A 25,968-nucleotide genomic window follows, 5' to 3' on the forward strand; every position below is an offset into this window, starting at 1 on the left:
TAACACCTGTATTTTATATATGTTTGTATATACCATATTTCTGTGTGATTTTTAAAAAATTTTTCACAGTTGTTTTCTACCTATGAAAAACTGCTATGCTTCAGCAATTCTGTCCAAGTGCCAACTTCATTTCAGTGGAACACCTGCATTTCCTACAAGCTCTCATTACCTGGAAGAATAATTTAATAGATTTTTTATGAGTAAAGTTGATGTAAAGTTTAGAATAAATGATTTGAAAAACTTCTGTTTACCAAGTGGGCTTTTCTCTTCCTGGTGTAACACAGGTGTAATATCTTTGCTGAGACCTCTTTTGCTGGATGTGGTCCCAACTATCCGACAGGCTGCTGCTTTGGCTCTTGGGAGGCTTGCCTATTTTAACGATGACCTGGCAGAGGCAGTGGTGAAGGAAGGCATTCTTCCACAGCTCGTGTGTTCACTGTCTGAGCAGAATGTAAGGCACCATTGTTTTCTTAAGTTATCATTTTTGTTTAAACTGTTGCACAGGTAAAGGGAAATCTTTCTGTATTGGCTATCTGCTGATATTCCTAGCATAGCAAGGAATGTGTGGAAGTCAGAGAGTGTGCATGCTTGAACTCCTGGGAGATCAGTGTGTGTATAACTTTGAGCTTAAACAAGTTTGACTTTAAAATCTCATCTTACCCCCCAGTGCATTATAAGAAATACACTCGTGGCATTGTTATGGTTTTAAAATATTGAGTGATATATTACGAAAAATCCCTCTTAAAAAATGAGACAATTGGAAAGTTGTAGTGAAAATTGATCGCGATTTGTCAATAATACCAAACATTTGTAAAATACATAGTAAATATTTCATTATGGGTATTCAGTTTATATCTCCACACAGCCATGTGGAAATCTGTAGCATAAGAAATACCAAACCACTGATACAGGAAAATACCCTTAAGGTTTTGATCTTTTATTAAAAAAAATGTTACTATGCAATTGCATTGCAAATAAATCTCACAGTGTCACTTTCTCCCCTCTTGCCATTTTTCCTTCAGCTTTTCCATATATTCTAATTTTTGGTTTCTAGCCTAAATAAAGTAAAAAACAAACACTTTCAGTACAGTGTCTACTTACTGGCAAATGGAGGAGACAGCTGACAGTTAAGTCCATTGATGCCATTGCCATATTTGAGTTGCAATTTTGGCTAATTACATTTCTGGGATATTATGATTTCAATGGCAATATAGTTTGGAAAAGTGTATTTTCATTATCAGTCTTCTGAAGAAGACAAATTCAAATATTCTTTGCTTTTTTTTTCCTTACATGTCTGGCCATTCCCTACATGGTTAATCAAAACAACAACAAAAAGTCTGAAAAGGTCTTAGACAAATTTATGACCATTTCAGTTAATTTATGTTTTTAAGAGAAGGAGGGAAACAACTTTTTTTTTTGTTTGTTTGTTTTAAATAATTTGGAAGCCACTCCCCTGCTACAATTCAAAGCACTCACTAAATTAGCTCGACTACCCTGATTTATCTCTTCCATGTTACTGCCAGTGCTGTTGCTACATCTGTGAGATGGCTGTAATTCAGAATCAGTTGGGGCAGCAGCAAGATTAGTGTGAGGTCATGGAAATCCTACTATGTCTTGGTGACTGAGGGCAAGTGAAGGAAACTCATTATCCAGTTCATGCAGAGTTTAGCAATGCATGCAGTTTGTTACTTCCCATAGGCAAAAAAAAAAAACAAAAAAAACCCAAAAACCAAAAAAACCCAAACCAAAGCAAACAAAAAAAAACCCCAAAACATTTGAATTTCCATTCACTCTTAAACTATCAACATCTATATTTAAGGAGCTGATTCTCGGAGCACACAACAAATACTAATTCTGCTGGTTTATGGAGAATAGTTACAGAGTCACATCCCGGCTCAGTGTTTTGTCAATTAAACTGAGCAAAACAGAGTTTTACAGTATGTACTAACTGTGCCTGCAGATACAGTTTGTTTGTAAACAAATGTGTTCTGAATAACAATAAAAACAAAGAAGTGTTTTTCTTTGCCAGAAGTGTAATTACTTAACAGAAATAACGTACTGGTATTTGCACAGATGTAGACTGGTGCAAATTATTCTAGCTTCATTTATTTCAGCAAAACTGAATGTAACTTAAACTAGCTAGGGGTTTGTCCACTTGTGTCTGTACTGTTTCCCCTAACCTCTCTTCCCTTAAGATGTCTTTCTTGTAAATTACAATCATTGTATCTACTTGTAGGCCTTAACTTAGAAGTCTGGGTTTTTGGCAGTAGGGAGTTGTATCTAAACTAAGCAGAGACAGGGCATGCACTGTAGCACTAGAGGATGACTGCTCTTTACATGCTGAAATAATGGTGTTTGGGCCATTGCTAGCAATCAAAATGCTTGGCAGTGCCTGGATGTGGTTGAGGGGATGGCAGAAGCAGATCTCCATTGGTTCACATGAGGCCAATGTGCTTTGAGGCACATTGTGCACTGTTGCTTGTTCATAGTCCACCTCACCTATGGAGCTGTTGCAGACAGTCCTCTACTGCCACACCTTAGTGCCTCGGGGAAGTTTTTCAAAGGTGTTTGGGCACCTGGCAGGAGGCACAAAAGCATTAGCTTGGCTTCACATCTCTATGCACTTGATCCCAAAGGGTTGAGGGGTTTTCTTTGTATAAGTTCTGGGTACCTTGACAGTAGGAATCCATCACAGCTAACTGCCTAGGCTTCCTGTACAGAGCAGGGGAGAATGAAACATCCAGCTGGTGCATGGAGAGGGAGCCCTCCCAAGCTGCTCCACAGTGCTGATAGGCCAGCTGCCAAGAGCACAGGGTAGTGGCAGTAGGTTGGTTGTGTCCTGCTGAACCTTGTTGCTACACAGAGACTTCACAAGAAGGTTGAGTGGTCTTTCTGCCAGCACAGTTGTGTCAGGAGTACTTGAATTGGATTCTGAATTTTGAATCTGTAGAGCAAGGAAGAAATGTAACCTTCAGCTTCCACATACTAAGGATAGTTTTGAAATTGCAGAAGACTATGAAAAATGATTTATAACATATGCTTTTAAAAGAAGCCACAGCCACCACTGCAGTTTATGTAGAACCCCATGGTGTGTGCAGCATCGTACATTACAAGGGTGCACCAGCACTGAGGCAGAAAAGTAGAAAACCAGAGACAAGTGCTTGTATTTTCTTGAACTTGTGACAGAGGTGCCAAGCTTAGTCTGCTAGGAAGTGAGCTGTTTCTGGACACATGCAGGAATAGATTTTCAAGTTGCCTGGTCAAAGTTGAGGAGTATCACACTGGGTGTCTGCTGGTCTGGGTTTTCCTAGGATCTTAGCTGGGGCATCAGGCAGTATTTAGGCATTTGGGGATTCAGTTCCTAAAGACTTTTGTTACATCATATTCTCTGTGTCTCTGTTTCCTGTTTGTAAACAGTGTTTTCACATAGTGATGTTACGAGGGTATGCACATCAGAAACTGTGAAGTCTTGTGGATGTTGCAGATGGGTAGAATTAGTCTTAGGAGCTTGCTCTGCATAACCTATGTAATCTGATGAAATATGTGAAGAACTATTGTTTTCGTATCCCTTATCACTCACAACTCACTTAAACAAACAGACTTATCTAGACTATTATCTTTTCCCTATATCCTCTTAGCTCTCTATTTTTTTTTTTTCCATTTTTTTGTGCACTTGCTGCAGATTTTAGATCATGAGCTGTCTCAAGGAAGGACTGTATGTTCATTGTCTGTGTGATGCCTGGTGGTCCTGATTTGGATCTGAATGAGATACTGTTGCTATTAAAAAGTCTAATTTATGCATGTCTCTGCTCTATTATGCCATAAACTACTAAACGTTAGTAAAAAGCATTTTTTTTTCTCATTTGTGTAGCGTTTCTACAAGAAAGCAGCTGCATTTGTGTTAAGAGCAGTTGGTAAACATTCTCCACAGCTAGCTCAGGCAGTAGTTGAGTGTGGAGCGCTGGAAGCACTTGTGATTTGCTTGGAAGATTTTGACCCTGGAGTGAAAGAAGGTGCAGCTTGGGCACTCGGTTATATTGCCCAACACAATTCAGGTAACAGGTTCAGTTTGTTATCTTTCAACCTAATACAGTGTGAGAGTTACAGACATCACAGTAATATAATTTATTATAAATCAGAACAAAAGACTTTTTTTTTTTTTTTTTTCCTGTGATAAAATTTTAAACTTGGAGTAAAAACCTGCTCTAATTTGACAAATCTGGCAATGCTGTCCCTTATGTGAGAAGCTGGTGTATCTGATGTCCACAATGACCTGCTGTGTGAGAGTTGCTCTAAGAAGAGATGCATTGGATGAATGGCTGGGAAATGACATTCTGCTTTATTCTCCTTTATGAGGAAATTTCAGAAGCTGCACTATTATGTAAATATTATCGTGGAACAAAATTTCTTTTGCTTACTGTAAGTTCTTTTTTTATGTGCATAGTAAAAGGGAAAAGTCTAGGCAGAACCAAGATCCATTCACTGACAGCAGAGCCTGCAGTATAAATGTGCTAAATTCATTGCAGTGACTATATTATCATTAGGCAGCAGACCACACTCTTTCCCTGGGAGTCAGGAATAGGTTTGAGGAATCTGATGTCGAGCAGCTCGCTGCTGTCTTGCAGGCAGTTATATAACTCACTTGTAGTGTCATGTTCCTATTTAAAAGCCAATCCACATGGTCAATAATTCTTTTACCAGCTATTTATATAGTTCAAGTAAAAGTTTGGAGCTAGGAAGAGAAGAACTGAGAGACAAAACTGCTGAATAGAAAGGATGAAGTAAATAGCCTGTGTTCGTACTGGTTAAAGATAAAATTATTCCAGGATCACAACAGTTTGGAAGCTATTCTTTTTTTAATTGCTGTTAAGTGTTTGGCTGCAAAAAGTATGGGGTATTTTCCCCACTTACTGGGACCAACTCTAGAGTTGTCAGTGTCTTCCACATGGGCTGCTTTTTAGCAGGGAACAAATTTATTCTTGGTACACCTGTCTGCTAAGAATCTTTTTATTTTTTGGCTATTGGATCAGAATCCCTGAAACCAAACATTGCTTTCATCTGAAATATATTTGCTAAGCGTCATTTGAAAGTGTTCTTTTGTATGAATGTATGTAGTCTAAGAGTGTCTGTGTTACTCTTAACATAAACATGTCTGTAGTTTTGTTGTATCAGTAAATCAATATTGACTCACCTCAATTGCCCTTCATGCTATTCATTGTGTGGATGCTGGCTGATCTTTAGGGTGATCCAGTTCTCTCTGTCATGGCACTGTCTACAAAGATGGAGATGTGGAGGTACTGAATACAGCAAACTCCTTATACAAATTTTTATTTCATGGTTATAAATTATTTATTCACTGACAGTGGGTGGATGGATGTTTCACCATTTTATGCCAGCAATAATCACAGCATTTTTAGGAATTGGGTTGAAATTGTGAGGACAAGGACAGATCACTCAATATCATAAGTTAAAAACAAACCAAAAAAGAAAGCAAACCCCCCCCCCCCCAAACAACACCACCACCAAAAAAAAAAAAAAAAACAAACCCAACAACCAAAAAATCAGTTACTCCCCTGCTGTGGAGCTGCCCAGCTACAGCCAACTGGGTATTTACCTTCCTCTCTGACACAATCACAGGAAGCCTCTAAAATAGTGACTACTGAAAGTAGAGCAGTTACACTGAAGGAAGATCTCTCTGTGCATAGTATGTCTCTTGTACTGCTGCAAGCATTTGCAGCAGTATTGTTGGAGGTGGGATCCAAAGTTGGATCTCTTCTTATCAACATCTGGTATTTACTGTTAAAGAAACTCTGGATTGGACTCATACTTTTGCATTGTCTAAATTTGGCAGTTATGATTTTCTCTCACTGGCTGTGGGCACATATTGCAGTTTGAACTCTAAACACAGAGTGGGGTGATAAATGGTTTTCCCCACCCACAAGAAATTTTTCAGTTTCAAAAATTGTTTCTGTTCTAAATAGGGACAACATTAAGATAAGATCTTTTTTTTTATTTTTATTTTTTATTTTTAACCTCCTGAAAGGATGATGTGGGGGAAGTTTACTTGTCCTCAGCAATAATAGTTTCACGATTGGGGCATATGCCTGGGATATGGGAGACAGATTAACACCCTGATCTGCCTTAGATGAGATGTGAAACTCAGTCTCTGGGTGCAAGCACAGGCTCCTAGCATTAGGTGGTATCTGCTCTGCAGTGGGACAGTTTCTCAGTTTTTATCAGAAATTCCATCCATGACATGATAAAGCTGCTCTCTAGGAACTACAGCGCATGTTCCCTTTGAGAAGACTTTTAACTTTGAGAAATTAGGACTTTTTTTTCTTCTCTAAAAATAAAAAGAACCACCAAGAAAACAGCAACAAACAACCAAACAGATTAGCAAGTTCCTTTCTATCTTCATACAGCCATCACTTAAAGTACAATTCATCTGTGAACAGGTATTTCCAGAATGCCTGCAAGATTTTAGGTCAAGACAGAGATTCCAAGACACTAGAAATTGTGCTAGGTGCATTTCCAAAGCCTAGCCTGAGCTCGTGCAGTTCTGCTCATTCTGGAAGATTCCCTTGAGCTGGGTTCAGATGCTGATTTTACTCCAAAGTTTGTGGATCAGTGTATGCTTGAACTTGGTCGGTCATTACTGCTACTGTATATTTGCATTTGAAAAGAAGTGCAGAGTTTCAAATAATATCAAAATGCTATCAAGTGCATGAAAAGTATTTTATAAAATTTTACTTGTACAATTAATTTGAATGCAACATTCCTGTTAGAAAGAAATGCATATAACTTCCCATTTTCTTTGCCTTCACAAGGGCATGAAAGATGTAATTTACTAGTGCTTGTACCTGCTTTAGCATACGGTGAACTGATAGTAAAATGAAAATAATCAATGCTATTTATACTCAAGCATATTGCTGAGAGAGGATTTAAATTCATTTTCTATCATGCCGTGGTGCCTTAGGATCATAGGGTGGTTCAGGTTGGAAGGGCCCTCAGGAGGGTTCTAGTCAAGATCCCTGCTTACAGCAGAGTCAGCTACAACACTGCTCACATCTTCAGTGATTTCAGTCTAGTAGGAACTTCGTCTTATTCCAAGATCTAAGTATGCCCCATAATTAACAACCACCATCCCACTGATTTGAGCTTTTCCCTCTATTTCCAGTGAAATATTCACCACTGTGGTTGAAGTGGTCTGCATAAATTAGTGATCTCGAAGTGCAGCCTTTTGGACTACTTGTGGGGATTAGAGTCTTTCTATGTGGTCATCACATAATCACGTGTTATTCAGAAAAATACAGTATTGGTGGTTGTGTTAGTCAAAACCTGTTGTTTCCTGTGGATACACCTGCCACCACAGCAGGGTCTGTTTGAGAACCATGCTCTTGACTGAAACATACATTTGTTTCCAAGCAAAGAAGGTTTTGCTGCTGCTTTCTTGCTATATTCCTACAGTGGTTTTCCTCCCTGGGGACTACCATCACATTCACTTCCTCCTATTCATTTTTCTGCCTCACTTTTTTTTTTTTTTTTTCTTTCAAAACCCTTCCTCTTACTGCTAATTTGTTAATGTTAGTATGGATTTTTTGTTTTAGATCAATCCTATAAGACTCTCCATTGATTTCAGAGGGTGTGTAGTCAGGAGTTTATTGACTTCTCTTTGTTCACTTCCAACTCTTCCTGATCACGTAAACTCATGACTAGGCTTCAAGTTACTTTGAATTAATTTCTCAGTCCCTGGTGAACACTTCTGTACTGAGACAAATCAGTGCAACTCTAGCACAGCTTCTAGCTGAAATGGTGACATCTTAAACTCCAGTGGGTTTCTTTATCAGTCTTCCTCGTAGCTCTGAGTCAGTCTGTCCTCCTGTCTGTAGTATATCCCTCTGCTAAAATCCTCTCCATATTTCTGGACAAAAGCATCTTACTTGTAGTGAGTGCTGAGTCCAAGCTCTGTTGTCTCTCCTTATATGTAGAATCACACTCACTGCCTACTCTCATGCAAGGAGAAGTCCTGCTTAATCACCATACAGCTGGGTGAGTTCTTTGGTCTGTGTCTCAGGCTACAATTCTGACCTTGCCTTTTTCCTAAACTTCTGTTGATTTAAATGATATTCATAAATTTGTTTTTTCTTTTTTTTTTTTTTTTTTTTTTTTTCTTCCTGTTGTCTTTCTCCTTCTGCTGGTTTGGTCTTTACCCACATAACGCATTCTTGGAAGAGTGTTAAGTCTTTCTGTAATTTATTCTGTTCCATCTCTTTTAATTTCTTTGTCTGAATATTTGTTTTTAAAAATTTCTTCCTGAAAACTGTATTTTCTCCTTTAACTCTTTCTCAGTATTATTTTTTTCTCCATATCTATCTGTATTCTGCAATTGGATAGCAAAGTTTTAAAAATCCTTATTGCACAGTTTGAATTAAAGATTTTCCACTAACTTAGGAGATTAATCATCTTTTTGAGAAAAAGAATTGCAATTATCATAGCCTCCTTAGTACTTAGTATCATAGTTTTGAGCTGAGTTGGCAGGGGGAAGTGATGGGAGAATACGTATTTTCTTTTGTCCTGCTTCAACTTCTCCAGTTTTCTGACAGTCTTTTTACTATTCAGCTGCCTTGACACCTGGTGCAGCCCTACATGTGGTAAGTTATTAGCCTTGAACTTTACAAACACCACTGCAAGGAGGACCACTTAATGAAGCACGACCAACAGTAACCATCAGTATTTAAATGACATCAAGCTTCTAACAGCAAGAGCTGATCTTAATTGAATCAGATTGACTTTGCTCTTTTAAAATTACTGCTATGGTTACTTTTACATACCTGGGCATTGCTGTGACCTTAAGGTATTGCTCTTTCCCTCCTTACTTGATTTCAGCTCATAAGGTATCAAACAAACACCTTTTTCTAGAACTGTCCTGTACCTCTTGACGTAATTTCTGTGATATTAGCATCTCATCAGTAGACTGCAGGCAGTTGAGATGGTTGCTCTGAAGTTGCTTCTGAGACGCTGTCTGTAACTGGGCACAGTCTGATGAATTAAGCCAGACCTTTGGTCAGTAGTTCCTGATGTATTTCTCTCTGCCAGCATACAGTATCAAAATATAATTTGGAGAAAAAGACAGGTGTATTTTTTCCATGAAATTTGAATGCAGCTTATACTCCTTGAAATGTTTAGCTAGTTCTCCAGTCTGTTTTCATACATGCTGCAGGTACATTTTGTCTCAAATCTGTAAACTTGCAGCCGGACCATCAGGCAGGGTTTTGTTCCAATCACATGATGTGTTTATTTGCAGGGTGCACACTGTATGCTTTCAGCCAAGAAGTTACTTGGAGGTTTAATATTGTACTAGTTTATTTAAAAAATCGCTGCATTACTTACAATTTCTGAGGTGATGTTTATACTTTGCTTAAAATATGATAGCATGTGAAATAATGTATAGTGTAAATATTTGAGTTATCACATGCCTTGGAGTGTGTGACTATAATTCACTAATTGAAAACAAATCTGGTCAGGAATATTACTTGGATGCTAACAACCTAATGATGACATGACTTACAGATTTCATGAAGAACTGTATTAGTCTATGTATATTTAATGAAGTATGCTATATTTTTCTTAGTATGAAAATGTCTTTATGGATGGACTATAAATCAAAAGCTAAGTTAGAGTCTTGAAATACAACAGCTATATGTTGCCATGGTACTGCAAGTCAAGATAAATGTTAAAGATAATAATGGATATGCATAATAAGATGTAGCAAAACTGAGCTAAGACCTAATAGACTATTGAATTCATCGTGATTTTTACTGCTTTTCCACACTATTTGGAAACAGCACAGCTTTGTTACAGAACACATTTTGCTTGTGGTATCCAGTAATTCTTATTTTAGGACTGTGCTTAATGCTGCATATATATAGAAAGAGCTAATGAATTTCCAATGGTGTAATTTTTGTCCCTGTAAGCTAATCATGTGCTCAGATTCTTTTTTTTTTCTTATTTAAGGTGCAGTTAGTTAAGGATACTGTACTAATCTCAGACACACAATATCCCAGTGATGATATTTCTCATTTATCCAATTGTCTACAATAACATTTTGATGTCACTAAGGAATAAATTCTGTATTTTCCCATGTATGGTTGCAAAACCTCCTTTTGGTCGGATCTGTTTTTCCAGTCTTTTATGTAAGATAAATCTTTTATGTGTGTTTTTTGTATTTCTGTTTTTGGCATTTGATCTATGCTAATATCTGCTTATCATTTAAAGAGGGTAAAATGCTCTCTAATTAGGTGGTTGGTAAAATTTTGGTACTTTGGCTTTCTGTGTTGTTGTTAGCCATGCATAAAATGCTTTCCTATTGATCAGTGTAGAATAGCCAGGGTTTAAACAGCTGACATCTGCTTACTTTAAAAAAAAGAAAAAGAAAACAGAATAACAAACCATTTCAGCCTAATCTACCTCAAATGTGTGCATGTAAATGGGGGTCCATCTATTGACCTGCATTCTTTTCAGTTTTGGATTGGTCCACATGGTTTATGAAACCAGGAGGGCTGATTTGAAATGCAGATGTCGAGACAGTGAACTACACCCTCCCCTTTTTCCTTTGCTGTATCTGTCAGGGTGAAAAATGGCTTGCACAAGGGTCAGTCACCCATACTCACTTAATTACTTTCCTTGGACCTACAGAACTGTCACAAGCTGTGGTGGATGCAGGAGCCGTTCCTCTTTTAGTGCTCTGTATCCAGGAGCCAGAAATTGCTTTGAAAAGGATTGCTGCTTCAACTCTTAGCGATATTTCAAAGCATTCTCCAGAGTTAGCACAGACAGTAGTGGATGCAGGAGCTATCGCTTTCTTAGCTCAGATGATCCTGAACCCTGATGCTAAACTGAAGGTACATTTAAAAATTATTTTTAATCTCCATTTTACCAGTCGTTACTTGATACTGAATCATTGGCACAGATGTGTATATTTATTTAGAAAGCTCTTGTTTTGAACGTTCGCAAAAGGTAACTACGCAGTGACAGAGTTCTGAACACGTTCACAGATTTAGCTGCTGGATAAAAACTGCCACCCAGTGAGGAGCAGTTAAATCAATCTTTCAATGAACAGTGTTTTATTTATTTTAATTATAAAGTATCGTGTGAGGAATGCAATCTGATGTATGAAACCCCATCCTTTGAATTTCTCTAACAAATATTTTTAATAGCGAAAATCTGCACAATTCAGTTACAAAGAAGGTTTTGTGTGCTTAGGATTATACTATAAGTTAATATTAAATGTATTATTGTATTTTAGAATGTGCTATCCGATATGAATTGTTCTTGTTGAAGAATTTCTCACAAGTTTAATGGACTAAAAGTCACGATTTTTTCTTAGTGTAATTTTCGTGTTTAACAGTAACAAAAGAAAATATAAAAGTGCCACTTCAAACAAATAGATACAACGATTTAAATAATTGATCTGGCACACCAAACGTAGGCAAATAAAGATACTTTTCTGTAGATGTCACTGAATTTTAATATAGTTTAATTTTTTTTATTTATATATGCATATATGTGTTTCTTCTTTATGACATAGTAAGTTTGAATGGCATGAAACAAAGGAGAAACTTTTATTCAGCAACCAGCAAACGTTCTGAGCCATTATATTCGTGCATGAATTGATTCAGTGAATTGTAAAGTAGCTGTAATTGTTTTCTCTATCCTCTTTGTTTTCCTTGATGCAATAGATTTTTGTGTGCAGGAGGAGTGCATGTTGCAGGCTGTTTGTCTACTATTGATTTTATAACAATTTTTATTTACTAGTGTCAGGTGCTGTCAGCGCTAAGCCAAATAGCAAAGCATTCAGTGGATCTTGCAGAGTTGGTGGTTGAAGCAGAAATTTTCCCAGTTGTGCTCACATGCCTGAAGGACTCGGATGAATATGTCAAGAAAAATGGTGCAACTTTAATTAGAGAGATAGCAAAGCATTCGCCTGAGGTAAAACCTTGAAAATGCAAATACAAGGTCATATCATTAGATTTTACACTTTAAATAAAATACAGGATTATTCTGTCATTTGCTTTTTGAAAGGGAGGGCAAATGGCTGTTTGGCATATTCATTGGAAAAATATGGAAATGCTTGCTGATATTATGAGATGTGTATTGAATATGAATTGGCTTAGGAAAATTGGGAATCGCATAAAATGCACCTGGCTATTTCATTCCATAAGATATCAGTGCAGAAAGGGAGTTTTAGGCTGACAGTACTGTCAGTGTCAGATATTAAAAATACCACAAGTAAAGCCTCACAGAAGTCATGATAGCAGCTTATAAGTGACACGAACGTGTTGCGACAATAACAGACGGTGTGTGTCTTTCTGAAAACATCTTTTAGGGAGTGCTCGTATCGCATTTCTTTTATTTTTCCAACAATGAAACTCAAAAATCCCCTCATTTATTGTTAAACTGATGATAGTTTTTTTCTGATAGCTTGAGTTTTTGATCTGATTCTCAGCATTTGCAGTCTTTTTGCCAGTAACAGGTACAGAAGGGTTGTGAGAATCAGCAAAGCAAATGCAAAATGCATAGAAAAAATAAATAATTACAACTACATTAATCTGTCAAATCACAGAGTCATTTAACAGACTCTAAATATGAGTATGGAAAGAAATGCAAGCAATGTATTTGTTTCAGCACTAGTGCTGAAACACAACCATCGTAATACTAGCTTAACAGCTGAGAATTGTTTAAACATGAGATTTGCAGCCTGCTTGTGTCTGTGCAGTAGTAGTGTACATCTCTGCACATGCGTGAGCCCAGATGTAGAGCTTGGCCATCACTGGCTGCAGTTAGCTACCATGTGAACGCTTTTTCCTAAGCAGTAACTTTACATTTCCTGCGGCTGTGTCACGAATAAAGCCATCTCCTTATAAAAGGCTCAAAGGTAAGAGTGGATTTCATACTATTAGAAATCAGCTGGACTGGAAATCCACCTGCCTTCAACTTTTGTTTATGTTATTGCAACTCTTGAGCAGGTGTTACTTTTACTTTAGAATCTTTGCAAAGATGTGGTGTATACCCAACAACATAGAAGGAAATAATCATAATATGGAATTCTGTTAATTTATATGCATTGTTGATACCGTATATTCTCTACTGCTGTCCCTTAAGTGATGTGAGAAGCAATATCATTTGGAATGAAACATGTCACGTAGCTTAATGTACACAGAAAACATCACAGACTATGGACATGATTATCATTTGTAAGCAAGGCTATATTGGAGATTCTGGAGAAAAGTCCACTGCTCATGAAGTGTGCTCCCTGGATGTGTCCTTTAGATATACAGTGTTGACAGAGTGAGGTAGCCCAAGTTGGTTTTGGGCAACCATGATAGCTGTCTTTGGATTCACGCCTTGGTGTGGGGGAGGAGGATCACAAAGGCTTTAACACATCACAAAGGCTGCTGAGGTTATCTATAGAACACAGGTGAGAGGAGGTGTGGGCTTTTCCTTCTTTCCTTGCACAGAACATGTGTTGCTGGCTTGGAGAACAAATGTACAACAGTATGAAAGAGCGTCTGGCTTAGTAGCTGTGTCTTCAAGGTCATCTGTGTATTTGGCTGTAATTTGCATGGTTCTTTGGTATAACTGTATAAGTTGTTTTGTATAATAATGCGGTTGCATAGCATGGAACAACATTTTCAACATCAGAAATTCAGAATCCTGATTTCCTTGCAGTAAAGTGAATCAAAACCAGGATAGCAAGACAGGTTAGTTCCTGAGGACTTATGCTTCACTCAGTGCTTAACAGTCAGTGTGATACGTCAGTCTTATCCCAGTTTTATTTTCTAAGTCAGGAGCAATACATGTAAGGACTTTTATAATGTGATGCTTTATGCTTGTTGATACTTCACAGTATCTAATCTGTTCTGTTTATCTTTACAGCTTTCACAGTTTATAGTAAATGCAGGTGGAGTTGCTGCTGTGATTGATTGTATTGGCAGCTGCAAAGGGACTGTCAGACTGCCTGGCATCATGATGCTTGGTTATGTAGCAGCTCATTCAGAGAACCTGTCAATGGCAGTTATTGTCTCCAAGGTTAGCTATCACTTTGCCTTCTTCCTATAATTCTTCAGTGGTGTTCTGAGAAAGAGATACAAATTAACATAGGCAGAGCATGTGTTTTGTGACAGAATTATATACTTGCTGTTGATTAATGCACTTTCTTGTAATATTGCTGCTGCAATGTCTGAGGTTATATGGTAGCCTGATCAGAGTTGGTCTTTATCAAGCTGAACCTTTTATAAAATGACCTGGATGCATTTCTGAACATCTATTTGTATTCTACTACATTATTTTTCTGTGCTGCAATTGAATGAATACAAAAGTAAGTCAGAGAATTTCTATGGCCTGTTTCGTCTTAAAATGAACTTTTGTGGCTACATCAAAACTCCTTCTGAAACAAGAATGTTTAATGGCAGATTCTTTATTGCACTAGCATGACTGTTAGAATAGTCTTGCAACTGAAATCTTTAGACTTGCAAAGACTTCAGTTTCTGAAATGTAGCATAGTTTGATTCAACTGTGCAAGTCATATTTCAAATGAGATAAGCTGTATGTTTTCAGGTTTAAATAAATTCTGCTGGGCATTGGGATAGAAAGATGATGTAGTAGGGATATTTGCAATATTTGCAATAGATGAAATTAGTGCCTGAGGTAATATTCTAATGTGAATGATGCTAATGACAGGAGGAAGTAATTTCACTGAGCACTGTTGGTCCGTTTTCATGCGGGCGGGTTGAGGGAGGTGATTCTCCCACTCTCATGAGACCCCACTGGCAGCAGTACTGTGTTCAGCTGTAGAGCCTTCAGCATGAAGAAGATACAGACCTTTTAGAGCAGCTTCAGAGGAGGCAATGAGGATGCTGAGAGGGCTGGAGCACCTCTCCTGTGAAGGCAGGCTGAGGGAGCTGGAATTGCTCGGGCAGATCTCGTTGCAGCCTTCCAGTACTTAAAGGGGTTCTAAAGGAAAGCTGGAGAGGGAATCTTTATCAAGGAGTGCAGTGATAAAACAAGTGGAAATGATTTTAAATTAAAAGAGTAGATTTAGATTTGATATTTGGGAGAAATTCTTTTCTCAGAGAGATGTGAGGTGCTGGCACAGCTGTGGATGCCCCACTCCTGGAGGTGTTCAAGGGTTGTGTGGGGTTTTGAGCAAGTGCACCTGCCCATGATAGGGAACTGGAGCTAGATTATCTTTAATACTCCTTCCAACCCAAATCATTCTACGGTTTAAAGTTTACCATGTGAATAGAGACAACCAAGCAATAAAAACTGAGGAATGGAAGTGTTTGCTGGTAGAAATGCAAGTTAAAAAATGAAAATTGTACAACATAACATCTGTATGTGCACAGAGAGGGTGGGTGTGATAAAAAAAAATTCTATTCTGCATTTGAAGACTGAAGAAATGGTCTTTTGGCTTGCTCTTTGTGGAGATCCACCTTTTGTGGGTACGCCCATATCTCACCCCAGTAAGGGATGCATAGTGTGCTTCTGCTTTTAAATTCTTAATCATGATGAATCCAGGCTTATCTTCAAGAGGAACCACCTATGTGTTAAATTTCTGAAAAATAATGATTGCTACTGTAACTGAATGAGAGTGCAATAAGGTTTTGTATGGATCTGTGCAGACATCTGAAATGAAATATTTTAACAAATGATTCACAGAAGATCTGAATCCCATTTAAAAATATTTCCTTTAGGGGGAACTAAGCTTTTTTGAGAGATGCATAATGCAAAGGGTAATGCTTGGTAAACTGGGACCATTTGAAAGCTATACACCTAGGATGTTATAGCTGCATATAGCTGTACTAAGTGCTCGAAAAGATGAATATCAAAAAGTGGCTTAGTGGGTTGTACTGGACAGACACTTCAGTGTGGTCTTCTGCTGCAGCACTGTGAGGAAAGAGACACTCGAGTCCTTTGCTATATTAAGAAGTAGAAGGTGGAACACTGCTGGAACAAAAGTAGTGATTCTATCTGTATTGCAAGTGCATATTTTTCCATTGTCTGTGTTTGAGAAGGATCTTGAGAAAAACAAAGGGGATGCAGAAGAGGCCATAGATGATCCAGAGGATGGAAGAAAAAGGGCTTATAGTTAGAGATTTAGTAGCCTTGACCCACCTAAAGTACTGTGAAGTGGTGATATCTGTTGAAGCATCCTGGATGTAAAATACTGGCTACTGAACAGCTCCATAATTCTGTGGAGAAAAGATAAAGATTGAGACCCCTTATCCACAAGAATTTCAGTAACTGCTACAAGTGAGTGAGGTATTCTTCATCTCTTGATGTCTTCGCATCAAGCATTTAAACCTTTTTTGGAAGATACTGGATGCATCAAACATGAACTGCTGAACTCAAGCAGACTTTAGTCTTAGTACAGCCTGAATTCCTTTTTATCCCTTAAAGTCTGTTAGCTTAAATGGACACAATATTGAATCTGTTTCTCTCATTGTTTAACTAAATTTGTAAAGATTTATTCAAAATTCTTGCTAGTCACCATGATGTAAAGACATGACAACAAATAGCAATCATTCTCTTCTAGCTTATATTATAGGAAGAGTGTAAATAGAGAAACATTTTCTAACAGTCTGTATCAGTTTAAAGGCAGTGCTTTTGGTTACTGCTACAGGGAATACCACCACTGTGTACCTGTTTGTTAGAAGAACATGAAGATCATATTAAGGCAGCAGCTGCGTGGGCCTTGGGACAGATTGGCAGACATACTCCTGAGCATGCACGTGCAGTAGCAGTAACAAATGTGCTAACCACACTGCTTTCTATGTATATGGACACACGCAGTTCAGAAGATCTTCAGCTGAAAGCAAGTATATTCAAAGTATATGCAGTATGAGATATTCAATGTAACCACGTATCTAAGTGCTTAAAAACTATACATGGTATGTGTTTTTACTGATATTCAATAAGTTATGGATTTCCTGTGCCTGAAGGCTATGTATCATTTATTAGGACTGATTGGCCCTAATGCGTGGGTATGTGTATGGTGCATATGCAATCATATGATACAGCCACAGCAGCGTAATCTTTCATTTTCTTCCTACTTTAGATCAGAGTTGTGTGTACTCACAAATACTGTTATGTCCTACAAGTGACTAATTGTCTACCTTTTTTTCTCAAGTATGGGCTCTTGTATGAAGTGTTATAGAGCTCATAGTAGATTTGTTTACATTTTTATTATTGTAATAAAACTGTAACAAGTACCCAAAGTACTCTTGAAAACATGTGACTGTTCCTGTTTAGGGCCTTAATTCCATTGGAGCTAGTAAAGCTGGACTTTGATAAAGGGTAGTTTTGGGTGACAGTAAATGAACTGACTGAATAGCATAGTATGACAGGATACGTTCTTCCAGGTTGTACTGTGCCTCTTTACAGTCCACCAAAGTACAACAAATCTCAGATCTGTGAGACAAGATGACAACTTCTGTATTGCTGTTTTCAGTGCTCGCAAAAATATCAAGACCAAATTAGCTGTACCTAGAATCTGACCCAGTGAGGCCGTTACTGCTTCTTGTAGCCAGCACTTTGTCTCACTGTTCCTGTTCCTTTCTGCCTGGATGGTAATGCACTTTGCTACCCCACACCAGCATGCTCTCCCAGTAAGCCACTTGTAAAATACAATCTTTTAAACTGTATTTTGATTTAGCTTTCTTATTATGTTGAAGTACTTCAATTTACTTAAAGGGTCTACTCATGCTTCCATTGTAGCCAAAGTCAAATTGCCATTACTTTGACCGTAGATAACTTAATAATAATATGATGCACCATAGGTTTTGAAGCTTAATAAATCTAAGTAGAAAATTGATTCTTCATTAAGTGACTTGATGGATATAATATTTTTTATTTAAAAAATGCACTTTGAGAATTCTGATCAATTTGCTTTTTTTGCTTAGACTTCAGAGACATGTTTCATGAATTCTTGTTGTTTTCATTGATGTCTCACTGTAGAAATTTTGTTTTGCATTTCAATAGACTAAAAGAGCCTTAAAGAGCATCCTACAGAAATGCACTTATCTTCCAGCACTTGAACCATTGCTGCACGATGCCCCTCCCAACATTATGAAACACATTGTTGGGCAGTTTAGCAAGGTAAGAAAAGGCTCTGCTTGATGAGTAATCATTTTCCACTTATCAAGAAAGTTATCCTTCCAAATATGAAGCATATAGATGCTTCATATAGGTCTTAGTTGTTGTCTCAGGATCCTCAAGCTTTCCCTGTAGAAGCAGTTTGGAGCATTGTGCTTTGTTGCCTGTTAAAGATGGATATGGTTTTATCTGGAACCTTCTATAGTTCATCCCAGGACAGTGGGAAAACAGTTAATTATAAGCAAGGTGTTTTTTTCTTCTTTGCCTCTTGAGATGAAGCAAAATAACTCACATGCAAATATTTTCACTGAGCCAAAGTATCACATAAATCCCAGTTACATCTGTTTTAGACAAACTGCAAGCTGTCTGTCCAGGAGTGGCTTAAGTTGGATGTTTTACATTAGAGTATGAAGGCCTCACTATTCTTTTCTCCATTAAAATTTTCAGTTGCTTATTGTTAATTACGTTATTGATTTAAGCACAACGTGTAAAGAGAAATGCAGTTTAATCAAAATGCAATCAAACTATTTCATTGCAATATCAAAATATTACATTTACAATATAATGCAATATAATCAAAATTCCAGTGTCTGATTTGATCACCAGCAATTGAAAGCCTTGTTTAACTGTAGGCCTTTCTTTGGTGCAATACCGTGCAATGTAATCTATTAGCAGGGGATACCAGATTCTCTTGGTGAGGTGTTTCTTTTTGGAAATGACCAAGCAAAGCACTTCTGATTAGCAATCAGTTCCTTTTATCAAAGATCTGGAAGTGCCACTGTTTGTAGTGTGTACTGGAGATTTAGTCAGAATCCAGTGCCTTTGCTTCTGTGTGCTGACTGGAACTGTTGAAGAGTTGAGTGCGTAGTAATTGGTTACCCAGTGTATACATTTGAATGCTGTTTGCTGTTGAAGCGGTTTTGTACCCTTCATATCAGCTGATGTTTTGTTTAATTTTTCTTCTACACTGTATTAAACAAACTGTACTTGTCTAGCATTTGTTCTTCTAAAGTATACATTTAAAATTAAGTCCTTTGCACTAAAAGCTTTTTTCTCTCCAATACCATAACTTAGGAATTTCCTATTTTTAAACCTGAGATGCATTGGCTCTGTTGGCTCATTTATAGCACAGTAAAAGCTTTATTTCCAAGCTGTGCTTCAGGGTGGGATGCTATGTGTTTTTGGTGCTGGACTGTGTCATTTTAGTATTGCCCTTTCCACGGTCTTTGCAATTCTGTGCTGTCTCAGTTTGGACTGGGAAGAGGGAGACACTAGGTCTCCGAGGTGTAGTCTATCTTTAGAGCCTCTTCCAAGAGACTTTTCTGCTGTCTTATCCAGCCTGGGAACCACAGTGTGGAGGCAGAAGGCAGGGAAAGGGCCAGATCCTGTCTCCTTGCTAGTTGTTCCTTGGCAGTTCTTGTAGGAGGAATGTGGAAACAGCCACTTCGGAGTTCCCAGTTGTTCCCAGCACACAGCAGGGAGAAGTGTCTATGCAGCCTTGTGTTTTTCTTACCAGTCTTTTGCAGATTATTGCAGCTTAGAGGGACCAGAGGAGTGAAGGCTGTTTGCCTGTATGCCTGCCAGAAATCTCATCCTTATTTTCTTTCAGTCGTTTAGGCAATCCCTTCCTCCTTCAAGGCTCATGTTTTACACTGACACACAATCAAATTTATGGGCTTGATTTGTCCCATCAGTGTGAAGGCTTACAAAAATCTTTTGCCCCCATAGTATGTAGCTCTCAGAGTTGGCTTTAAACCTATCTGTTTTTGCTGACATTTACATCTTGGATTATCCTTTTTTTTTTTTTTTTAAATTTTTAAAATAATAGTAATTATTATTCCTGCAGCCCTGTGGGCCTGGAGACTACATGCTGTCGCTCTCTGTCGCCTGGCCCAGCCCCCACCTCCCTCTCTTTCGTCCTCTGGACGGAGCTGCATATTGGCATTACTCAGGGAGCGCAGAATGTATTGTCTGATCGTTTCTGCTTCTCATCCCCTTTGGCTGCAGAAACTTCACATTTTTGCTTTGTGTGTATATGTGTGTAAAAAGGCTTCCATGGCTACACAGTGTGTTGTAGGATTTTAATATCCAGGAATTTAATAGCAGCATGTAATGCTTCGAGGCTGCATTGTTCACTTGCAACAATTCTCAGTATTGTCTTCACGCAATAATCTATACTAGATCATTATAATGATATAAAATTCTGCTCTACAATTAAACTGTGGGAATTGACATAAAAGACCCGAATAACTTGGCTTAAGTGGAACAAATGCTGTTGTTATTCCATGTTAGTGTTCTGTTTTTATTATCTGTTTAATCTCCACAATCATCTTGTCTCTGTAGGGATAATTCAAGAAATATTATTTATGTAACGATAAATGTTCAATTCGCTATTTTTATCTGTGTTATGTATTAAAGTACATGTTAAATTATGCTTTAACAATAAAGGGCTGGTTTATGATACTTGCTGTATAACCGTGTTAAAATACAGAAGTCGTTACAGATGTTGTATCTCTAATGTGTTCCATTTTATCTGTCCTCTGAATTAAAACAAGTTAGCAATATTTGAGGCTAGTAGCACAGAGGTTGCTTTAATAGAGTACATATTTTTAATATACTTCTCTATGTAGGTGTTACCACATGACAGTAAAGCACGTCGTCTCTTTGTAACAACTGGTGGGCTTAAAAAGGTTCAAGAAATAAAAGCAGAACCTGGGTCACTTCTTCAGGAGTATATCAACACTATTAACAACTGCTACCCAGAGGAAATAGTAAGGTAGGGAAAATTAAAAAAGAATGCACATGTATAACATGAAATGTTCGTAATAGAAGCAGCACAAAATGAGGATTTAAAATGTTAATTGAACTCCCACATGATTTTAGTTTTCAATAGAACAGTGTAGCATTTGGTTAAATGTCCCAGTGGTATGCACAAATGTTAGAGATATACTTCTGAGCACTTTCTATTTTCTGATTGGTTTTGGAATTAGGTTTCTTTGTCTGTAAACAAAGCCCAAATAATGAGGCTGGTGCAGGAAATGGGGAAGAAGAGTCAGTCCTGCACTACCCAGCCAAACTCTGAGGCTTCAGCACAGTCACTCAGAGATATAAATACCTATGGCAAGTTTAGTTTATCTTAGTAACTTATGTTTGGTTTCTCAGATATCAGTGAATTTTTGCTTACACCCTTAACTTCCCTAAGAGCCTGGCTAAATACTAGAATATTCAGATGCTCCTTTGAAACTTTGTCTGATGTACAGAGGGTCCAGAGGCTCTCCTACAGTTGCTCTGTCCGCAGCTGCCCTTCCTCCCCCAGCCTCATCATGAGGCTTAAGTGAAATATAAAAGGACCATACACCAGCTGTCTGCACCAAGTTGAACTTTGCCCTTAATGAATACAGAAACACTATTAAATAGCTTACAGTCAAAATGTCACTATCCTAAATTGTAATAAGAAGGTAAATGCCCCCCTAGATTCTAGATATCCATTCACCAGTCCTTCACTCCATCAACACATCAAAAGGATGTCGTACTCATGCACTCCCTCTACAGGCTCTGAAAATCTGCATCATCAATTTTAATTACAGCAAAGGAGATCTTTAGCTAGTAGTAGCTACAGTCATGCAAAACGGAGCCCTGTTGTCTCCATGAGGAAAAGCCAGTAGCTATCAAACGGGTAAAAGTGAAATCATAAAGGAACTTTATTCTACAGCTACTGATACTTCGGCGCGAAAGAGGATGTTTATACGTCTCTGGACATAATCAATGTTTCCTTGTCCAACTATTTTATTTTTGTGTAAATGAAACAAAATTACTCGCGTAGACTGGGACATAACAAAGAAAAGGGCCTTTCCAACATCTCTTGTGTGCATCTTAATGCTAATGGATGGTGGTTTCTGCTGTCCAAGCCACAGCTGCTACAATAGACATCAGCTCTGGGGTTGTTTTGGAGCCCTATTATTTCAAGCTGTTTGCAGCCCGTATATGATAACAGCACACTGACAAGTTACCTGTACGGTTGGAGAACTAATTTGAGTTCTTTTAAAATTTTAATAAGTTTCATTGTACAGAATCATCCAGGAAGTCAGCAAGTTCAATGGATCTTTGTTTAATGTGAATGCGTTGGAGTTTTTTCACTTAAGTACATTTTAGGCATATAGTGCATGGAAATATTCCTTTGTCCTTGTAGTTAAAGCTTCCAGGGTTCAGAGGTGGCAATTTAACATGTCTGCAAAACAAGAAATGTACTGTGATTTATGTTTGTAGAGTAACATAGATTTATAAATTTTCATATATTCTTAACCTGGAAAACAAGAACTAAATGCTGCTTTGATGATCCTTGCATACTAGGAGGCATGTAGTTGGCCATTGTGGAAAACTGAGTGACAGCAGGACAGTAATGGCACCACAGCATTCTTCTTTCATGAGAACTTACTGGATAATCTCTGTAACAGACAGAAAGTCATTGTGATTTTTTTTGTTGTTGTTATTCCATAATGCCTCTTGAAGTGATGTAGACTTCACATTGGCTTTGGTGTGTGTGGTTATGTTTCACAAACAGCGGTAGACTGTTGCTGTCTGTTAGCCTATGGTTCTGTGTAAACTCATGCCGTGTGATTAAAGGCCATCATTTCAACAGAAGTTAACATCTACACTTCCCAGAAACGGCAATGCTTATGGCTGCTGAACTGTCCAAAAACTAGTCACTTACCTATACGCCCTAAAAGAAGCCAAATATTTTTTGAAAACTGACTTCCAAGTATAAATGATTCCGTAAGTTGAAAAGCAAGCTCTTACAGCGCTGTCAGAGAATAACTGTAAAATTCCTTGACCACTATTTAATGCCACGACTTTTTCCTGATCGATAGAAATATGAATAGTTTCATTACTTGGCACAGAACATGCTTTGTAGTCTAATGCACAAACAATATGTTTCTCTTTCAGGTATTATTCCCCTGGATATTCTGAGATGCTTCTGGAACGGGTGGAAAATTACCAACCAGTTTTATAAACTTCAATTTTTATTAGAGCTGTATTTCACGTTTACGCTTTTATGACTGTAATACAAATACAGCTGCTGAAACTCTTGTTAGGTTCTGAAATCTACTTCTACTGTTTGAACCACAGCAAGACCTCAGTATTTCCAACAAGCTGTGTTTTGTTCTTTATAGAAATGTTGCTAAGTTTTTGTTCCTATTTGTTTTTCTCTAACTTTATGACCAGACGCTGCAGCATATATCAGTGGAATTTCATGCGAGGGTGTTGATTTATCACAGAAGCTTTTTTAGAATCAGTCATTTCCTTTTCCTTCCACAAGAAAGGTTTGTTATTATCTCATTCAAATTTTATCCTTCTCAGCACTTTATCAATTTTCCCCCTTTTGTCTTTGCATATTGTTTAGAGCTTCCCAAGCTTGATGAGGGGGAGGAAAACGATATCCCCTCTGCCTTTTCTAATTATAGAATTCATTCTATGCTGAGATTTTTTTTTTCCCACCACTACCTTTCGGAAAGTGATGTGATTTTTGCATCCCCAAACACATTAGTAGCTGCTAAAAAGAGAAGTAATCAGATCTGATGATGATAAAAGGGCTGCATTCTGCATGCTACAATAGTGTCATGATCCTGGCATGCTAAATAGTACATCTGCAAAATTCCTCCTAATTAAGGCAAGATTTGCTGTGGAGGGAAGCAGCAATGCATTATTTGGTGTGCTTATGTGTCGTTGTTCCTATCGGAAAGGATAGAGTGAACTCAGACTTCCCACAGGTACAAAAGGAGAGCAAGGACTCTGAGGTTCTGCCCCATTTGGGTCTGCAGTACCTGGGCCTCTTAGGAAGAGAGGAAAATTGTTTGGCTTCAGGAATGCTATTAGCAAAGTTATGAGCACATCCAGAGGAGAACTGAGGCTATTTGAGTCTCACTGAATTGAGTGGTGGGACTAAGACTGCTCAGTACTTTCTCTTCAAAAGATGAAGCTACTGCAGAATTGGGTTGAAACACATTTGGAACTTAGTCTTGAACTTGCAAATCATGTTGGCATGGAGATTATTGTAGGTATGAGCTTTGTTGTATACAACATCCTGAAAATACTTTTGCCCTCTTAGGTAGAGTAAAAAGACTTTCTACATTCTACTTTGCTGTGTACTGTAGCAACAGGGAACAGCATACAACCCTACAGTATTCACCAAGTAATAGGTAATTGTCATTCATCATTTTTTGTTCTTCTAGCCATTTTCCTCTTCCAAGTATGCAGCAGGTTTTTTTGTTTGTTTGTTTGCTTTTCTTCTTTTCTTTTTCTTTCCCAGGGATTAGTATGCAGTGTTTCTGGGGTGGGATGTCGAAATTCTGGCAGCTGCAAGGGAATACAATACTTGAAAACCCCTGCAGGAGAAACTTGTCTACTTTCTTAAACATATTAGCTGAATGAGTTTATAAAACAGGGATAGCATCTTCTGTTACTTGTAAAACAGGAGCAAAATCTTAATGCAGTTGGAAATGATTTAGAGTGAGTTTTCCTTGCCAAATTCCAAATTACCATGTTCTTGTCAGCATATTTTTCATTGGTTCACAGAAACACTGGTGGGCTATCTTCTGCTAAGGTTTACTTCTACAGAGGGCTGTGTTCCTGGTGTGAGGCACTTGGTGCTCTCGGACTAGTCTGAGGAGAAGCAGTGGCTGCTCAATAGCTGGCTGTATAGAGCATAACTGAGATGGAAACTGTTGGTGTCATGACTGCTGATATATAAACCACACCAGCTGGGTTCTTGCCTTAGCCTGCATCAGAATGAACAGCTTTGGAACTGACTAACCTTTTCCTTTTCGGTATTCATATTTTGACATTAATAATGTTATGACACTGGTGGGAAAAAAATCATCAGGTATATTAAGAAGATTGTTGTAACACTCAATGAATTTTCTTAAATGCGTTATGGATATTTAAAAATCAAATCTTAAACATTCTTTGAAAGAAAATGTCATGCAAGGACTTCCAGAGAATCCTGAAGGATCTGATGGCTTTGTTTTCCCTAGCAGGGGAGAAATACTGCAGAAGGCTGAATGCAGTGCAGCTGGGAGGGCGGGTTGGCATTCAGATGTGTACCCATAGCTGCATCAGATGTTTGGGTGCACGTGCACAGCACACGATGCTAATGGGTGTGTTTTTTGTGGAAAGAGCATAGAGGCTTCAGTTCCCTGACAAATATGTTACACCATAATGATTCCACTGTGTTAAATTTCAGTGCCTAAACCCTTTGTCCACAGTCTTCTCACATTGTTTTCTGATTCCTGACAATGGAAATGATTGCAAAAGGCAAACCTTCAAAGCAGTCTGATTGTGCAGTGCACAGTCTCAATCAGACCTAGCATGAATCCCTCCTTACGCCAGTTATGCAGTTCTGTCCCAGGCCAGAGGAGCTGTAAGGCCTCTTGTCGCAGGTCTCCCTCTCTGGTGATGCCACATCCCATTCGGCCCTGGCCGAGCCAAGATCCCTCTTTGGAGAAGCCCTCAGCTCTCCTTTGCTGGCAGGCTGCTTCCGTGCACGGTGGTACACCTGGGGCTGGAGGCTTCCCAGGCAGTACACATCTGCATAAGGCAGATTGAGGCCTTTCCTGCAGAATTATCACTAATTTGTTGTTTAGGCTTTCTTTACTAGAGCAAGAGTTGCTTTTTTTTTTTTTTTTTTTTTTTCTTGGAGTGTTTCACAGGCTCTGATGTACAGTGATTCTGTTCTATCCTCTTGTTTGTCTTAAGTCATCATCTAAAACTATATTAATGTGTGTAATTGCTACTCTGGCAAGCTTCAAGTGTGTACCA

General features: G+C 38.2%; 1 protein-coding gene across 1 annotated transcript; it reads left to right on the top strand.

Moving 5' to 3' along the window:
* SPAG6 (sperm associated antigen 6) lies at window positions 1-25,968 on the top strand. Its single transcript, XM_042889281.1, has 9 exons — window positions 1-451; window positions 3,872-4,055; window positions 10,696-10,901; window positions 11,815-11,988; window positions 13,936-14,088; window positions 16,682-16,873; window positions 18,040-18,156; window positions 20,784-20,929; window positions 23,098-25,968. The coding sequence occupies exons 1-9, from the start codon at window positions 197-199 to the stop codon at window positions 23,162-23,164; spliced, it is 1,494 nt and encodes a 497-aa protein (XP_042745215.1). The 5' UTR covers window positions 1-196; the 3' UTR covers window positions 23,165-25,968.

Source organism: Lagopus leucura, unplaced genomic scaffold (assembly GCF_019238085.1).
Source record: "Lagopus leucura isolate 7727_CA_CO unplaced genomic scaffold, USGS_WTPT01 Super-Scaffold_100157, whole genome shotgun sequence".
Classification (NCBI taxonomy): Eukaryota; Metazoa; Chordata; class Aves; order Galliformes; family Phasianidae; genus Lagopus; species Lagopus leucura.

Bases quoted from the DNA above. Each gene is read 5' to 3' on its own strand.
- SPAG6 (XM_042889281.1), top strand. From the start codon at position 197: ATGAGTAAAGTTGATGTAAAGTTTAGAATAAATGATTTGAAAAACTTC. The intron at 452-3,871 runs GTAAGGCACCAT...TCATTTGTGTAG, and splicing joins GTTCACTGTCTGAGCAGAAT to CGTTTCTACAAGAAAGCAGC. The intron at 11,989-13,935 runs GTAAAACCTTGA...TTATCTTTACAG, and splicing joins TAGCAAAGCATTCGCCTGAG to CTTTCACAGTTTATAGTAAA.